We start from the raw sequence: 17,399 nt of genomic DNA, 5'->3' as shown, positions 1-17,399 counted from the left end.
ACACAACCCAAAATTAGGGACAGAAAATGGCTGCCGGGTATTTACTGCTGAACTATGACCCCACGAGGGTGAACGACCCCAACAAGGACTCAGGAGTTGACCCTTCCAGTTTACACACCTGAGTGATGCAACGGTGCGGGGAGAGGGCCTGGGAGCGGCAGGGACTGAGAAACTGAATATTTTGTCTTATTTCAGAAATAAACATCTTAGACTCTCTTGAAGCTACCGAAGAAACCACCATGCTTCGGTCTGATAGTTAGGTAATATCTAATTCTGATTTGTAATGAAGAGGGGTGACAGACACTGAAGCCAGCTTTCATGGGGGACAAAGTGCACCATGTATAGAAGGGGCCTTGAAAATGGAAATCAAAGACTGCTTTTATTGACACACCAACAGACCCACCCATGATTTGGAAGGGATGATACATTAATAATTATCATCGAAATGAATTAAAATACAAAGGTATCTGACGTGGCTTTACAGTGACATGATGCCTTAATAAATTAAGGAAACTGGCTGCTCAAGTGCTTCTCACTTCATGTTCTTCACAAAGTCTTCCCCTTTCTTGATGGAGGCCTTCAGCTCAGGAATGGCCTCGGCGATCATCTTTTCTTCGAAAGAGGAGACTTTGCCGATGCCCAGGTTCTTCTCAATGCCCTTTTTCTGAAGGAGAGAGGGAGGTGGTAAAAATTTAAAGTGAAGTTTCCACAAAAGAATTTGTTACAGAAAACCCAACTTGTAACTTCGTCAGCTCTGCCGAGACCGTTTACACCCGCAGGCTCTGGGCGGCCTGAGTGTGCGGCGCTGACCCAGGACGGGTGGGTCTGAGCTGCCATCGGGAGCTCTGGCTTCAGAGTCAGACAGTCCTAGGCTGGGATCCTGCCTCTGTCATTCACTATGCATGTGCCTTGGATGATTCCTTACATTCTAAATCTGCTTCCTAATGAGCGTCTACCCCCAAGGAGGCTGCGAGTGAGCATGAGGACGACTTGGCAGAGGTTGGCACTGAACCCTCAGGAGCACTTAACAGCATCTCCTTGATGGAGCCTATTTTTGGGTTCTAGCCTCTTTCTCAGGTTGGTAAAGGGCTGAAGAAACATTTATTTTTTTGAGACAGGGTCTCACTCTGTTGCCTAGGCTGGAGTGCAGTGGCATCATCATAGCTCACTGTAGCCTCAAACTCCTGGGCTCAGGTGATCCTCCTGCCTCAGCCTCCCGGGTAGCTGGGACTACAGACATGCACCACCACACCTGGCTAATTTTTCTTATTTTGTAAAGATGGGGGTCTTGCTAAGTTGCCCAGGCTGGTCTTGAGCTCCTGGCCTCAAGTGATCCTCTTACTTCAGCCTCCCAAAGTGCTAGGATTACAGGCATGAACCACTGGGCCTGGCCAACATTTTAATATTCACTTGAATCAAATGTAATTAAGTAGATAAATGCCTGACATTAGCAAAACAACAGGTGTCTCTGCCACTGTCTCATGTCCTGAAACTGAGCATCATTTGTCCCCCAGTAGCCTCAGATTCAGTTTCAATGCCATCTCCTCCTTTTAAAGCCTTCCCTGGCTCTAGGACCATCAGACCTGGGTGTCCCTCACCTGCAGGTCTGCCACACTCTGCACACACCTGCAATGAACCAAACTGTTGAGCGTCTGTCTCTCTCCGCCAAGGCCAGGGGCCTTGTCTAAGGATCTTTGAGCACCAGAGCATCTACAGGAAAGGCCTGGGGGTAGCCCAGCAAGTCATGAACTTCCTTTCTGCACATGTGATGAAGCCAACCACACACGTGCCCGACTTCAGTAGCTGCCCACAGCTGAGAAACGGAAACCTGGCTGGCTGGTTTGTAAGACCTAAGGGTTTCTGCTTGCTGAAGTCTCAGTAAGTGTCAACCAGACCAGACAGCTAACCCCAAACAGCCCGCCGAAGCCAGCAAGGTGACCACGTGGTTCCTCCCTAGATGCACATCCCAAGAAGGAAAGCCAGCGGGGTGTGGAACAAGGAAGCAGGCCTGCCCGGAAGAGGGATTAGGCCTTGTAGCATGTGAAGTCAGAACAAGAACCAACACATACAGGGACGGTGAGAGGGGGTGAGGGATCGAAAACTACCTATCCCTATCGGTACAATGCACGCTGTTCAGGTGACAGGTACACTAGCAGCCCTGACTTCACCACTATATAAGCCATCCATATAACAAAAAACCACCTGTACTCCTAAATCTATTGAAATAAAACAGAATGAACACACAAGCTACACAGTGATGGTGTTCAGGTGGGTGCAGGAAGGCTGTTGCTTTTAGGGCTGTCTGAGCTGTCCTGAGACAGAAGGAGCATCTGATCAGCGATCACACTCGGGCGGCTGCTGTCAAATCCTCAGGGAACGACATTCACGTGCTGGGAGGTTTGCACTTCACAGCCTGCGACGTCTCCCAGCTCTTAATTCTGTGATGTGCTTCTACCTTCAAAAACCCAAGCACACGCCAGGCAGGGGTGTGCAGCTCCTGCACAGAGGAAATCTGAATTGCGCAGCAAGCGGGCAGGGAAGAGCTCCTGGATCCCACACAGCGGTGACTCCCCTCCTTCCACGGTCAGATACTCACCCCCAGCAGCAGTGGCGTGGAGAAGTAGGCACAGTCCGTTTCTTGTGACTGCACAAAGGAACATTCAACAACTCCTTCCTTTCCGTTCATCGCATCCACAAGGGAGAAGACGAAGCGGGCACCGGCGTATGCCATGGACAGGGTGGCGGAGCCTGGGGGAGCACAGGCAGGTCAGCACGCCGGCCCCACAGCCGTGAAGTCCAGCTGAGCCTGCCCCGCCAGCGAAGGCACCTGCAAGTTTTCCAGCTTAACAAGTCCAGAATCCTGGCCAGCATCCCTTAATTTTACTTGTTCACGAATGGCATGGAATTAGCCCTGCCAACCTCAAAAATGCCTGTTAACCCCACAAAGCAAGCGGAGCTGCCCTCTCATATAGAGCTTTCTTACCAATGAATGCGAACGAAACACAGAAAACTATCCACTTCCTGCCCAGGCTCTTGCCCAGGGGATGGCCTTGGGGACTCTACCTGCTCCAGCTTTGGCCTTCACCACCTCCGTGCCAGCCTCCTGGATCCGCCCCGTGAGCGCTGTCAGCTGGTCCTGGGGGAAGTCCACCTTGGGGGTGCACTACAAGGCAAGCCGTGGGTCACTGAGCAGCTGCTGGCTCGTCCTGGTCCCCAAAGCCTCCCGGCCACCACTCCCTACCCACCACCACCACATGGGAAACCAAGACTTTCTTTATAGAAAAATGACAAAGACAAATCAACTTTGTTGGGAAGCTTAGTGAGCCCCCTACTCATTTTAAAAGAACTTCTTATATTTTGGACTAATTTTAGACTTGGAGAAAAGGTATAAAATTAGTATAAAGATTTTTGTCACTTGGCTTAGCCTAATGCTACCATTTCACACAACCACAGCACGATCATGAAGAACAGGAAATGAATATAAATATTATTAACTAAACTACAGATCTTATTCAAATTTTACCACTTTTCCCACCACTGGCCCTTTTCTGTTCCAGGTGCCCAGCTAGGACCCCACCCTGCATTCAGTCCGTCTCCTGTTGGTTCCTGTCTTTCCTGACATTTGTCATGAGTGCTGACCATTCCTTTCGTAGAATGTCCACCAATTTGGATATGTGAGATGCTTCTTCATGATTTTCTTATAAAGTTATGCTTTTGACAAGAATACCACAAATACTGTGTCCTCCTCAGTGCACTATAGTCAAGGGCTATGACGTCAAGCTGATCTATCTTATTCTCGTGGTGTTTGCCTTGTCTCCACTCATCTTTAAACAAAGCACGTCCACCCGCTTTAACCTAACCGGGAATTCAGTGATGTTTCCAACGGGCTCCTCACTGTGTGCTAGAGCTGGCTGCTGTGAGCACCTCTGACCTCAGCAGGAATCCTTTCAAAACACAGGGGACAGCCAAGTCTTCTCGGGTCCGTCTGGACTGCCTCAAAGCTGGGCTTCCTGGGAGAGGGGCTCACGATCTGGAAGCTTCTTGCAACGTCACACACACGTACCTGAGAGATCAGGGGGATGATGGTCTTCCCAGCATGGCCGCCGATGACAGGGACGTTGACTCGAGCTGGATCCAAACCCTGGCCACCAAAGTATAAAGCTTGATTGTTAACCGGCTGAGTATAAAACATGTCATAGCCACCCCTAAAACACCAATATGGGAAAATCCACAGAACTCAGAATGGAACAAAGAAATCAGGGAAGAGACACCGTCCTGCTCCAGCCGTGCTCAGCTCTCCTATGACAGTCCCACCAGGTGGCTGAGCAGGTGTGGTGAGGACGGGCTTGTCTGGAGAGGCCACCACAGGTTCTTCCTCTACAATGAGCCGGAACTGCCTCCGTAGAGTCCCCCATCGGCCTGATACCCTCTCAGCTAATGCCATTCCCCATGCACAAGCCCAGACTCACGTCCCCACACTGTCACAGAGAACAAGTCAAATTCCCTTTCCCTCATTGCAGAGCAAAATTCAAACCTATTCTAGGAAACTGAGGGGTGAGAAGTCTGGCACCTGAAACGGTGATTGGGACAGAAAGAACAAAACTGGGTTGTAACGGGGCAAACGCCATGGTTCCAGTTAGTGGCACTCGCTAGGAGAGGCTGACTCATTTGTTAAACTGAAGAATCTGTGGATTAGGATTTCTTAAAACAGAAAAAAACCCCAAACTCCAAACCAATAGGAGTTATGGTAGGGAGGCGAGCAGCTCCCAAGAGGATGCCAGCTGCCCCAAACGCCATGGCTGAAGAGACCGGCCTGGGTTAGGAACAAGCCTTGCCCAGGAAAGGGAGGGTCAACCTCAGGAGGGGGCAGGGCAGGCAGGATCAGCCTCACACAGCAGGAGTCGTAGAACTGAGAGGTTAAAGCGTGTGAGTACACACATGCCGGGCACTGTGTGGTCACCAGGGACACAGCCCTGCTCTCCAGAAGCTTGTCGTCTAACATGAAAGACCGATGCACACTAACGTCCCAACGCCATGTGCTCAGACAGGAGCATGGCATTGGCCCGGGAGAGGGCTTCCTGGGGGACGGGAGGAGGCAGCCCAGGGAAGAGTATTCTAGACAAAGGGAACAGAAGAGCAAAGCCACGGGGGTATGAAAGCAGGGCATAACACGCAAATGACAGGACATTGCTGCAAGCCACTTAGCAAGGGAAGGAAGGTCAGAAAGGGAAGGAAGGTCACGGGTGTCACAAAAGGGCTGGAGACTACTGGGAGGAACCAGACGCTAAGTTTAACACATTGCTGCATTAGAAAAAAAATTTTTTCCTTGGGGCCATGGTGTTTTATTACAAAAATAGAATAAAAACGTTGAAAACACAATGATCCTTTATGAGTTAACGAAAAATTTGTTATTTCTTATTGTTTTCTGTGGTGAGTTATATGCAACTTGGAAAATAGTTCATGCGGCTCCCAAGGTAAAGAGACGTGGGAGTTACATACGCTTCACAGGGCCCTGGGCTCAAAACTAGCCTGAGTTAAATACAACTCACATGGCAGTTAATGTATTAAGGACTGAGATTTATTTTTGAGATAATTTGGGAATTTTCCAGAATGTCAGGCAGCTTGAGGTAATGGCAGTTCACTTAACAGAAGCCTGTCAAGCACTAGCTTTTCTGCAAGGGCCAAGATCCTGTTCCCCCACCTCAAACAGCGAAGCTTCGAGGGCCTAGCATCTAGGCTAAGGTAGCACTGCCTCACAGAACTTTCTGTGAGAATATGGGAGTCACGTGTGGCTCACGCAACGGAGGGCATACGATTTTAATGTTATTTCACTTGAATTAATTTCAATAGCCACACATAAGCTGTGGCTACTGTAGCACAGGGCAGGACGAGGGCCTGGGAATCGCGCCCCCGCAGGCTGGAGGGAGCGCCGCCAGCCGGTCCTGTCCACTTTCAGACTCGGAGACAATCGCATGCTCCTGTTCCTTCCCGACAGGTTCTACCACACCCCACACACTTGTGCTGACCTGGTCACTCAATTAAATCATTTCTTTTTTTTTTTTGAGACAGAGTCTTGCTCTGTTACCCGGGCTATAGTGCTGTGGCGTCAGCCTAGCTCACAGCAACCTCAAACTCCTGGGCTCAAGTGATCCTACTGCTTCAGCCTCCCGAGTAGCTGGGACTACAGGCATGCGCCACCATGCCCAGCTCATTTTTTTTTCTATGTATATTTTTAGCTGTCCAGATGTTTCTTTTAATTTTTAGTAGAGACGGCATCTCGCTCTTGCTCAGGCTGGTCTCGAACTCCTGACTTCAAGCGATCCTCCTGCCTCGGCCTCCCAGAGTGCTAGGATTACAGACGTGAGCCACTGTGCCCGGCCTAAATCATCTCTTGAATCAAAGCGTCTCTCTCCCCTCCACAGAGTCTCCGAGGCCTGGGGCTACTTACGACCTCTGTGACGCCCTCGCCTAGAACGGACCCCGAGCACCAGGCGCTTGGGATGTGCTGCCGTGCGAACTGTACGAATGACAGTGGGGCACCTCCGACACTCCTGAAGCAGCTGTCTGGTGTGCAGGGGAGGTAAACACAGGCCGATGGCCCTGCGCGTGCACTGCTCACCAAGCCGTGTGCACAAGTCGGGGCCTGCTTCTGAGAAGCCTCCTCAAATCTGCAAAGCCAGACAAAATGGCCTGAAGCTCCAGAAAGACACTTTTTGGGGCCAGAGGAAGTGGTTCCGCTGGATCCACAACTAAAACAATTAGAAAGCAGGTTGTGAAAGGCACCGAGGACTCCAGGCTCGGCGCTGGTGCCAAACCAACCCTGCCTCAAGACAAGTCTGGCAGCGCAAGCAGAGCCAGGCTTCTGGCCAGCCCGGGACTCCCCGGGGCGAGCTACTGCAGGCAACCCAAAAGGGAGTCAGAATCAGACCAGGGCCGACAATTCTGGTATCTCAGCGCTTCTGGAACTTTCCTAAGTTCTTCATGTTTCCTAGTTTTATCACCTGTGTCTAATGAACAGCAGGCAAATCCTGCTAGGACTAGTTTTCAGGGGTGAGAAGGGGAGGACTGGGGGAGCATAATTCAAGTTCAGCCACCGAGAAACCTAGGAACCGTCTGAACTCTCGATACTCCCAGGGAGAAGTAAAAGACAGAGTGAGCCGAGTGGAGACAGAAGCTGGCCAGCGTTTAAACCCGCAGGGAGCTGCTGCATGAAGTCCGTAAGGAAACACAAGGGCTGCTTCCACCAACGGGCAAGCCATAAAAACATTTAAAACTCCGAAGTCACTTGTGACCTGTAAGTGCCCTGGTATCTTCTATGCCTGCAAATGAGCAAGGGTGGGGGACCGGGAAAGTTCAGCAAGGGACAGACTCAAGCCACACCTGATGCAGCCCTTACCTTCAGTTCGGCAACAAAGGTGTTGGCTCTGACGATGTCCAGGGTTGTCACACCGAATATTTTACTGGGGTTGTATACTCCATGTTTCTTGAAAACTTCCGCTGTGATTGGGATGGTGGAGTTAACCTAGTAAAAGCAAGAGACAGGCATATTTTTCCCTGCATTCTGAGAGCAGGGCCAAGCAACAAAAGGACAAAATCTTTTCATGAGACCATGAACAAGTCCAAAGGTGCCAACTCAAACTGCCCTGCCTGATAACTTCGTGTACAGGCAAGTCACCTGCCAGACAGGACAGGTCACACCATGTAAACAAAGAAACCCCTCGTTGCGGGGATGCTTATTCCCTATCAGCTATCAATATGATGGCTCCCCTGGTCACCTGCTCGGCTGGGGCCTACACCTGGATGGCCATCCCTGATACAAGAGCCCTGCACAGCGGCTAAAAGCGCAGATGAAGTAGGGTCGAATCCCAGTTCCGTCCCTCTGTGTTACAACTCTGGGCAAATAACCCAGAGGCTTGGTTTCTTTATCTACAAATGGGGGAAACAGACAACTCACTCATGAAGTTTTCGTGAAGATAAATGACTTAGCATACGGTAAGTGCTTAACACATCACCTGGTGCACAGGAAGATAATAAAAACAAAACAGGAAGGTCTGTATTGGGCACTAGTTAGCTCCCCAACAAAGAAACAGCTACTATCTACTTTTAACCAACTGCTCATAGGGAAGGCAGGATCCTCTTCTCAGAGGCTGTGAGCACAAGCTCTGGGCTCTATCAACAGCAATGTCCCTCAGTGACATCACTGTCACCGCACCTTCACACAGATCCTCATCACACTCAGACACCAGGACCCAGACTCAACCAGGAGGAGGAACGCCGGGGTTGCTGTTAAATGCAACACAAGGCCTTGCAAGGTCAGGCCGGGGAACCACAGCTGTCCTCGCTTGAAGTTTCTGAGCGGAAGAATAAGCTACTTGCAAAGACCAGTGAGCAGGGCCCCGGTGGCTGTGTGTCTTAGACTGTGTGTCTCAGTGTGAGCAGATGGGGACAACAGGGAACCAGGAATCGCAATCCCCAAGCAGAAAACACATAGTCCCCCCTTCATCCATGGTTTCACCTTCTGCAGTTGCAGTTACCTGCGCTCAACTGTGGTCTGAAAATATTAAATGGAAAATTCTAGAAATGAATATTCATAAGCTTTGAATTGCATGCCATTCTGCGTAGCAGCATGAAATCTCGCTCCATCCCGCCCAGGATGTGACTCATCGCTTTGTCCAGCATGCCTACGCTGTACGCCACCCGCCCGCCCGCCTCTCAGTAGCAGTGTCGCCTCTCAGTAGCAGTGTTGGCTATCAGATCGACTGTTGACCTACGGCAGTGCTTGTGTTCAAGTCACCCTTATTTTACTCCATAATGGCCCCAAAGTACAAGAGCAGTGACGCTGACAATTTAGACACGACAAAAAGAAGCTGTAAAGTACTTCCTTTAAGTGAAAAGGTGAAAGTTCTCGACTTAAGGAAAGAAAAAAGCCACTTTTATTATAGTATATAGTTATAATTGTTCTATTGTTAGTTATTGTTGTTAATCTCTTACTGTGCCTGATTTATAAATTAAACCTAATCATAGGTAGGTCTGTACAGGAAAAGACAGTATACATAGGACTTGGTATGACCCATGGTGTCAGGCATCCACCGGGGTCTTGGGACGTATCCCCCGAGGATACGGGGAGACTACTGTATAACAAAACAGGAGCAGATGGGTTACCACAATCACGGCTGAAAGAAGCCTCAAGAATGGACTTATCTTCAGGTAGGGAAACCGAGATACAGAGAGAAGTGATTTGCCCAAAGGCACAGTTAGTTGGTGGAAGAACCAGGTTAAAACTTTCATTTAGTTCAGAAGGAATCCTTAGGAAATAAATGTAAGGACGTCTTATTAGTGCACCCCACTTCTCCATCTCAGCACATCACTCTGCTTTTGCTCCCTACCAGCACCGCTGCAGACTTCTGCTGTTAACTGTGAGCTTTCCACAGCGTCGGCACCTACCGCCTGCCGCAGCGGTCAGAGCTGAGCCCAGCGACACTCACCGGATTGGCGATGATGCAGATCATGGCTTCAGGGCAATGCTGGGCACAGGCAGCAGTCAAGGTGGCCACAATTGTGGCATTGGTGTTGAACAGGTCATCCCGGGTCATGCCTGGAAATGATCCAATGCAAGATGTTCACAAAGAACACAACGAATTCCTAAACAGGTACCAAGTGCTGTGTGTGTTCGCTGTTTGTTATAAGAAATTTAACCACGAGCGAGACAGAGTCCCTGTTTCAAGTAAATCTCTCTTGTAGGGAGAACAGTCCAGTGTGACAAGTGCCAGAACAGGTCTGTGGGGGTGGAGCAGGGAGGGTGGTATCTGAGAGGGATTGCCAAGGATTAATCAGAATGCCCAAGGGGGAGCCAGGCGGAGGGAGGGGCACTCCACACACAGAGGCACAAGGGTGAAACATTCGGGGAATGGCAAGACATCGGGGACAGGGGAGACACACCACAGACATTGAGGGCTTTAATGCCAGGACAATGGAGGTGATCTTTACCCCACAGGCAACAGGGAGCCTGTGGAATTTTTTTGCAGCAGAGAGACTGGATTAAATTCACTTTACATGGAAAGCTACCTTCTCACTTGGGGAGATGCTGGGCAAGGCTTTCAGACACACCTGGCTTCCTGGGGACTCCGGCCGGAATAACCACCACATCGCACCCTTTCAGGCAGTCTGGCAGCTGTTCGGGTCCGAGGTAGCCTAGAAAAAACACCCCAAAGAGAAATCTCACCCTTTCTGATTCAGAGAGGCTGCCACCTCCGTGGGACAAAGCCTGGGAAGGACGGGCCCTAGCTGGGCTCAAGGCCAATCAAACATCTCAGGAAAGGACAGCCGGTCCCACCTGTAAAGTGATTTCCTTCCATTGACAATTACTGCCCTGGGAGCTGACAGATCCCAGGTGGTGGGACACTATCTTCCTCCAGCCTCTCCTTGCCCAGGCCCCTTGTAGAATGGCTCGGCGCTCCGGGTCTCCACGACCCAAGCCCAGTCACTTGCTTGTTGCTGGCACCGTATGTCACTCCCGGCCTCCAGCTAGAATTAGCAGCATTAGCTGCTCGTTCCACTTCACTATCATCCCAACAAAAGCCCTTAGATCTACAGTGTCGGATTAGAAGGCACGTTGAAGGCCCTGTGCTGATAAACAAGGACTCTCAACATTAGTATTTACTTTGTTCACTCCTATCATCTCAGGAAAAAAAAAATATGTTTTCAAACATTTCAGGGTCTCGCTCTGTCACCCAGGCTGGAGCACAGTGGCACATTCATAGCTTACTGCAGCCTCAAACTCCTGGGCTCAAGTGATCCTCCTGACTCAGCCTCCCAAAGCACTAGGATTACAGGTATGAGCCACCATACTGGGCCCAAAATCTGCTTTGATTTTGACTTTTTCCTTATTGCAGGAGCCTTCGGAAACTCAAATATGTAGCCCAAAAGAAAATGAGCAAACCAATTCAGAGGAACTATGGGAGGCACAGAGACATGACTTGATAGTCAGCCTCCTGAACCATTTATGCCAGTTGAAGACTCATGTAAAACACTATCAAACACGATATTCTCATACACTGTCAGTAGGGGAAGAAATCAGTACATTTCTGGACAGCAATTTGGTACTTTATAATAAAAACTTCAAAATATTTATACCCAATAGTTCTATTTTTAGTATCCTAAGAAAAAGATGCAAAGATAAAGATATTACAATTTATATATTTACCAAATAGCCTAGATACTGCCTTCTATGGATTTCCCAAGAGGCCGTGCTTTGGAAAAGCTGGTCGGGGTAACCCTAGGCTGGCAGAAAGGCAGCCAGTTGCACGCCAGGAATAACACATCTTATTGTCCCCAAATCCCCATCAGAGGCTCTGACACACACCCCCCCCATCCTCATACTACTTTTCAAATTAGAAAAGTAAAACATGGCAAGATTAGGCTACCTTGTATTTCTAAAAGATACAGTTGTTTAAGTTTTTATAGACCCAAGTCCCAAAGGGTGTAACCATTCGTAGAATTTAACTCTAAAACTAACATGGAAACCCCAAGTCTCTAAACATCTAGTTTCATCCAAGAATCTTACTCAAAACTCAGATCCTGATCTACTGGGGAGAAGAGATGTAAAGTCTCCAGGGTCAGTGGGCCCAGTACCTTTCACAGTCGCTCTGGTCTCGATGTGGCTCAGGTCTGCGGCCACTCCGGGTGTGTGAGCGATATCGTAGAGGGTCAGGCGGCTCACTAAGGGGCTGTTCTTCAGGAGAAGCGAAAGGGGCTGCCCGATTCCTCCGGAAGCCCCTAGCACAGCTACCTTAGCATTTTTCTAAAAAAAGGCACAGAGAAAGAACTCTTAGGATGAAGTCAGCATTAAAAGGATCCACATGGCATCCTGCAAAAATATCGCACCGGGCCTCTTTTACTGCAGTGGTGCCAAAGCAAGATACAATCGCCATACTTCTACCAGTTTCCTTCTGGTAGAACTCTGGACCTTCATTCCAAAGGTCCAGTTTCAAATGGGGAGAACTTACATCTATAGAGGTTGTGATATTCAGGGTCATACTCCAAAAACCCTTCTGAAAGATCAAGAACAAGCTTTACTCGATCAAGCAGCTAGACTGATAACAGTAGCCTTATCTTTAACCTGCAGCTTTAAAAACTATAAACGTTTACTGAGTGCCTAGCAACCCGCCCTCATTGTAACTGGGGTTGCAGGAATGAAGACCCCTGCCAGCTCTGGAGAGAACAAATAACCAGATGCATCAGGCGTAGAGGGAAAAGAGCTGTCACAGAAGCCCTGTGGGAAAGAGCAGAGGGGGCATGTTCCACTGTCTGGGGGCCCGGGGAACCAGGGAAGATCCTATCTAGGCACAAGCTCTTGGCTAAGGCCTGAGGCAGGACCAGGAGCAAGAGGTGGAAGGGAGAACGTATATTTGAAAAGGCTCCTTTGTTGCAGACTCCAGGATCTCATACCTGTTCTCCAACTTTGGTGTGTGTCAGATTCCCCTCCTGTGCTAATGAGGACCCAAGAGGGCCAGGCTTCTTGAAGTAGGGCAGGGTTTAGGCCCTTGCACTTCTACCAAGTTCCCTAGGTGATGCTGATACCAACCAGAGTTTGAGAATCACTGCTACAACCCAACCTAATCAGAACAAGCAGCAGTTGGCTTGTTCTGCCAGCATTTCGGCATGGAACAGAAAAGAGATAAGGTTGAATTCCTTGGAGGGTGGTGGGTGGGGTGGGTGCGGAGAGACTAGATGGCCTCATTAATAGCTAAAAGGCTGAGCTAGAAAAATTTATATCAACGTATTAGTCAACTTACTGGAACTAAAGTCAAAGGACTTGACTTTCAACAAGCACTTCAGAATTAAGTGTATCTAACAACTGGCCACCACTTGATCCTATTGTTTGTTTTGTTTTATAAAAACAGCTTTATTGAGATGTATTTCCCATACCATACAGCTCACCCATTAAAAATGTACAATTCAGTGGCTTTTAGTATATTCAGAGCTGTGCAACCATCACCCCCAAAAGAAACCCCACCCCTATTAGCTGCCACTCCCCACTTCCCTGCACCCCCGGCAACCACTGATCTACTTTCTGTCTATGGATTTTCCTATTCTGGACATTTCATGTAGATGGAAGGACATAGTATGTGGCCTTCTGTGGCCAGCTTCTTTCACCCTGCACGTACTCCAGGTTCATCCATGTTGTAGCTTCGAGTCCTTTTCATGGATGAATAACATAAAATACAGATGACCCTGGGAACAACACAGGCTTGAACTGCGCAGGTCCACTTGTATGGATGTTCTTGTCTCTGCCACCCCAGAGACAGTGAGACCAACCCCTCCTCTTCCTCAGTGTGAGGACCATGAGGATGAAGACCTTTAGATGATTCACTTCCACTTAATGAACAGTAAATGTATTCTCTTCCTTATGATTTTAACATTTTTTAGTTTAATTTATATTAAATAATACAGTATATATTTTATATAATTTTATATAAATTATATAATATATAATACAGTATATATTTTATATCATACAGTATATATAATATATACTATATTAAATAATACAGTATAATAATACATATAACATACAAAATGTGCTAATCAACTGTTTCTGTTATCGGTAAAATTTCCAGTCAAGAGTAGACTATCAGTAGTTAAGTATTTGGGGAGTCAAAAATTATCGACTATGTGGGGGTTGGTGCCTCTATCCCACATATTGTTCAAGGGTCAATTGTATATCACTTTTTTTATCCATTTATCCACTGATGAACATTTGGGACTGACTTGCCAGCACTGACAAGATTTGCAAACTGAAAGACATGCACATCACACAAAATAGCATCTAGTGTGATGAATGCCATGGAGGCAGATACTAGAAAGAGCAGCAGCACAAAGGAGAGAAGAAACTGTTAGAGAGGGTTTTGAAGGATGAGTAGGAGTTTACCAGGTGAATGCTGGGAGCAGGAGGAGATGTGATAGAGTGAGGCCTATGGAGGACAAGCAGTTCCAACAGTCCTCTATGACTTGAGCACCAATGGATACATGTGGAGGAAGGAAACCAGAGCTGAAGGCCTAGCACAGCAGGTCTGGTCCTTGTCGGCAATGGGGAACCACTGAAGGGCCTCAAAAGCTTGGAACAACGTGACCAGATATGTTTTAGAAAGATATGAGGCAGAGCTGAAGAAGGATTGGACAGACACAAGATGGAGGCAGGGAGACTACTGCAATAGTCCAAGCATGATTCCAGGGTACGAAAAAGGCAACAGCAGCAAGGTAGATGGGTTATGAGTGATCTGTAAAACAGCATCAACAGATTCAGGTAACCCCTTTCCCCTTCCTCATCCATCCAAATGGTGAGCTGAGGGAGGAATCTGGGACGACTTAACTTCTGGCTTGAGTGGATAATGTTGCCTTTAAATAGAGGGAACTGAGGAAGGGTAAGGGGTTTGGAAGAATGATTGAATTCAGTTTTGCATGTTGAGTTTGAGTCACTTGAAACATCTAGACACACACATGTATCCAGTGGGTCCCAAGATAAAGGACTCCAGATCTCAGGCAAAGGGCCTGGCCTAGAGGTCATTAGTGTCTGCTCTGGGATTAACTGAAGCCTTGGATATGAACAAGGCACAAAAGGGAACACAGAGTGAGAAGAGAACAAAGGGCAGAATCCTGTGAACACCAGCATTTAAGAGGTGGGAGGAGAAAGAAGAGCCTGGAAAAACTGCCACTTTAGGCCACTTCCACCCGAGCAATTTTTGAGAACTAATTTAATGACTGTGTCTTGGTGACCTTTCCTAGGAGAGACAGAATTTATTATTTAGTAATACCTTGCATGAAAGCCAAGTCATCCAATAAGTGAGTCAGCAACCTCATTTACTGGGAACACTGGCAGAAAAATGGTCACAGCTGACATTAGGGTCTGCTCTGTGTGAGGCACTGAACTAAGTCTTCACTCATTTAATTCTCACAACTCTATCATGTAATATGAACAGACCCATTTTACTGAAGCATACAGAAGTGGCAATACGTTCAGGCTCACATGGATAGCAAGTGATGAAGCTGGGGCACAAGCTGAACACAGGCGATTTGACTCGTGAATTTGGGCTTAAGAAAAGGAAAAAGTCTTTGAGAAAATAAGTTCTACCTTAAAGCTCACTCCCATTATTCAAAAGCACCTCCCCTCTAGGTCTCATTCAAGGCCCAATCAAAATTCTAGCCAACCTCAGTGAGCTAGTTTCTAATCTAAACTCACAAATGAGAAGGAGAGCCTATTCCTGGCAGGCAGCCAAGGCAGCTGCCATGGAGGGTGGAGACAAACCGGGAAAATAGACACAAGAACTCAAAGTGCTGCGTGTGGTTGTCTAAGGCAGGCATCTACAACAGGTCCTGACATTATCACTACACATTATATTCTACAGTAACTGATGCTAGTTGATGATAAGCTTTGACTATAAAAAAACAAAACTAAACAACCCCAAACACAGTGGGTTTCTGCTTAGGAAAGTAAATGCTAAAAGCATACGCTACAACCAAGATTTGAATTCAAACAGGCTTTTGGTTTTTTTATTAATTTTTACTGGTGCTTTAATTAGGGGACCCTTGACTTCCCAGAAAACTTAACTAGCCAGATGAACCCAGAACCTGAGGTTGGGCAATCACACCCACTTCCGGATCTTTCACTATCACTCCCACGTCTTGTTTCTGGTCTCTGGGACTCCCAAAGTCCAACTTGTATTCCCAGTTCAGTCAGACATTCCACTGGTCCTACAAACTCAATTGTCCATTTATCCTCTCTACCCGCCTAACCTTGGTCCCAAGTGGCACTTGAGTTCTGCCAAATGTAAACTTGTAGAACCATCTTCTGCCTCTTCCTTCTCCCTTATCAGACACCCAGTCAGATCATGAATTTGCTGTCTCAAACATCTTCTCTGCCCATTACATTAACTATCTTAGGTACTTAGCTCCACCTCTAAACCATCCTCCCCCAAAACCTAAGTCCTAATCACCTAATCAATTCATCTATCAGGAGCATTTGCATTTATTTTTCAAATGAACTGGATGTACAGGAAATGGGAGGATGTAACCTAAACAATAAATTTGGAATTCTCTTTAATAATTATATCCCTCTTGGGCATGGGACTTAAAAAGCAATGTGGGCACCTGCTGGGTTCTCAAACTTTGGTTGTATTAGATTCACTCGGGGCACCTGGTAAAAGTACCAAGGTGGAGACCCTATGCTCCCTCAACAAGCCCTGGGCTCTGTTCTTTATTAGCTTTCAGGTGATTCTGATGCATGCAGTGTGAGAACTAGCCTAGAAGATGGCTAAAAATAGCTTAGGCTTAAGTGGTCTCGGGCCAAGTCATGCACTGTCAAGACACCTGGCTGCAGGCTCGTTCTGCCCACAGCGGAAAAGATCCTTCAAGAAGGTTCTAAAGAGGAAGCAGAGTCTTCAGGTTCTTAGAGGAGAGGCTTGATACTAAAGCCACTGACCGCAGTCAGGAGTGAATTTTAATCCTCTGGCTAAATGCTGAGTAACCCTGGCCCAGTGCTGTATACTCAGTGCCTCGGTTTGTACCATGGAGTTAAAAATTACACATTATTTCTCTTATTCACGGACAACTCACACGGATGCTGCAAGATTAGTTTCGTCAAAGCAAAAGAAAGCTACATAAAAAGGTAAGTTCCTTTCAGACCTAGAGCCGTGGCTTCTCAATCTTTAAGGCGTGCAGGCCAAGGCCAGGCCCTCCGGGGGACCTGGGGGGCGAGCTCGGGGAGCTCTGCGAAGTGCACCAGCCCCAGAGCTGGGCCACCTCGCCCCTCTCTCCGGCCTTCTCCCCCGCACTTCCTGCCAGGTGTCAGGGCCGGCCCAGGGCACCACAGCCTCCGGCCAGTGCCGCGCAATCCTGCGGTCCAGGCTCGCCCAGGGGTCAGAGCTGCTCGCGAGCCAGGGACACACGTGGCCCGGGCCGGGGCCTCCGCCTGCAGGCCGCCCATCGTCGGGCCTACCTGGGCCGAGGTGCTGAAGCTGCGGCGGAGAGCGGCGCCGGCGGGCCGGGCGAGAGCTGAGAGCATGGCTGGGGCAGGCGGGGCGCGGACCGGCAGGTGACGGTGCTGGCAGCCGGCAAGTGACTCCTACGACCTCCACAGTGCACAGAGCTCCCGGCTTCGCTTCGCCGTGGCCTCGCGAGAGTAGCCGGGCTTCCGGCCCCGCCCGCGCCCCCAGATCTCGCGATATCAAGGCCACTTCTTGGGGACGGGAAGGAAGGACAGGGGGTGCGCCTGGCAACCGGGTCTTAACGCGGCTGCTCCCTGAGCCGGTGGGGGAGACGCAGTCAGAGTGGGAGGGAGAGTCCGCACCCGAGAGGTGGAAGAGGACGGGCTTTAGGCTGGAAACGCCTTAGAGGAGCCCTTT

General features: G+C 48.7%; 1 protein-coding gene across 2 annotated transcripts; it reads right to left on the bottom strand.

Annotated features, from left to right (window-relative positions):
• Positions 1 to 360: 360 nt before the first annotated feature.
• On the bottom strand, positions 361 to 17,137 carry MDH2 (malate dehydrogenase 2). Of its 2 annotated transcripts, XM_069486371.1 has the most exons (9): positions 16,994 to 17,137; positions 11,632 to 11,800; positions 10,108 to 10,191; positions 9,486 to 9,595; positions 7,397 to 7,522; positions 4,064 to 4,141; positions 3,064 to 3,163; positions 2,597 to 2,748; positions 361 to 664 (listed from the first exon to the last, which is right to left on the bottom strand). In XM_069486371.1, exons 1-9 carry the CDS (start codon positions 17,057 to 17,059, stop codon positions 533 to 535), a joined length of 1,017 nt encoding a protein of 338 aa, XP_069342472.1. In that variant the 5' UTR covers positions 17,060 to 17,137; the 3' UTR covers positions 361 to 532. The 2 variants fall into 2 exon arrangements, with proteins under 2 accessions (XP_069342472.1, XP_069342473.1); XM_069486372.1 differs by lacking the exon at positions 7,397 to 7,522.
• Positions 17,138 to 17,399: the final 262 nt, after the last annotated feature.

This window comes from Eulemur rufifrons, chromosome 14 (assembly GCF_041146395.1).
Source record: "Eulemur rufifrons isolate Redbay chromosome 14, OSU_ERuf_1, whole genome shotgun sequence".
Lineage (NCBI taxonomy): Eukaryota > Metazoa > Chordata > Mammalia > Primates > Lemuridae > Eulemur > Eulemur rufifrons.
Note: the sequence above shows the minus strand (reverse complement) of the source record. Positions and strands in the feature narration are given on the sequence as shown.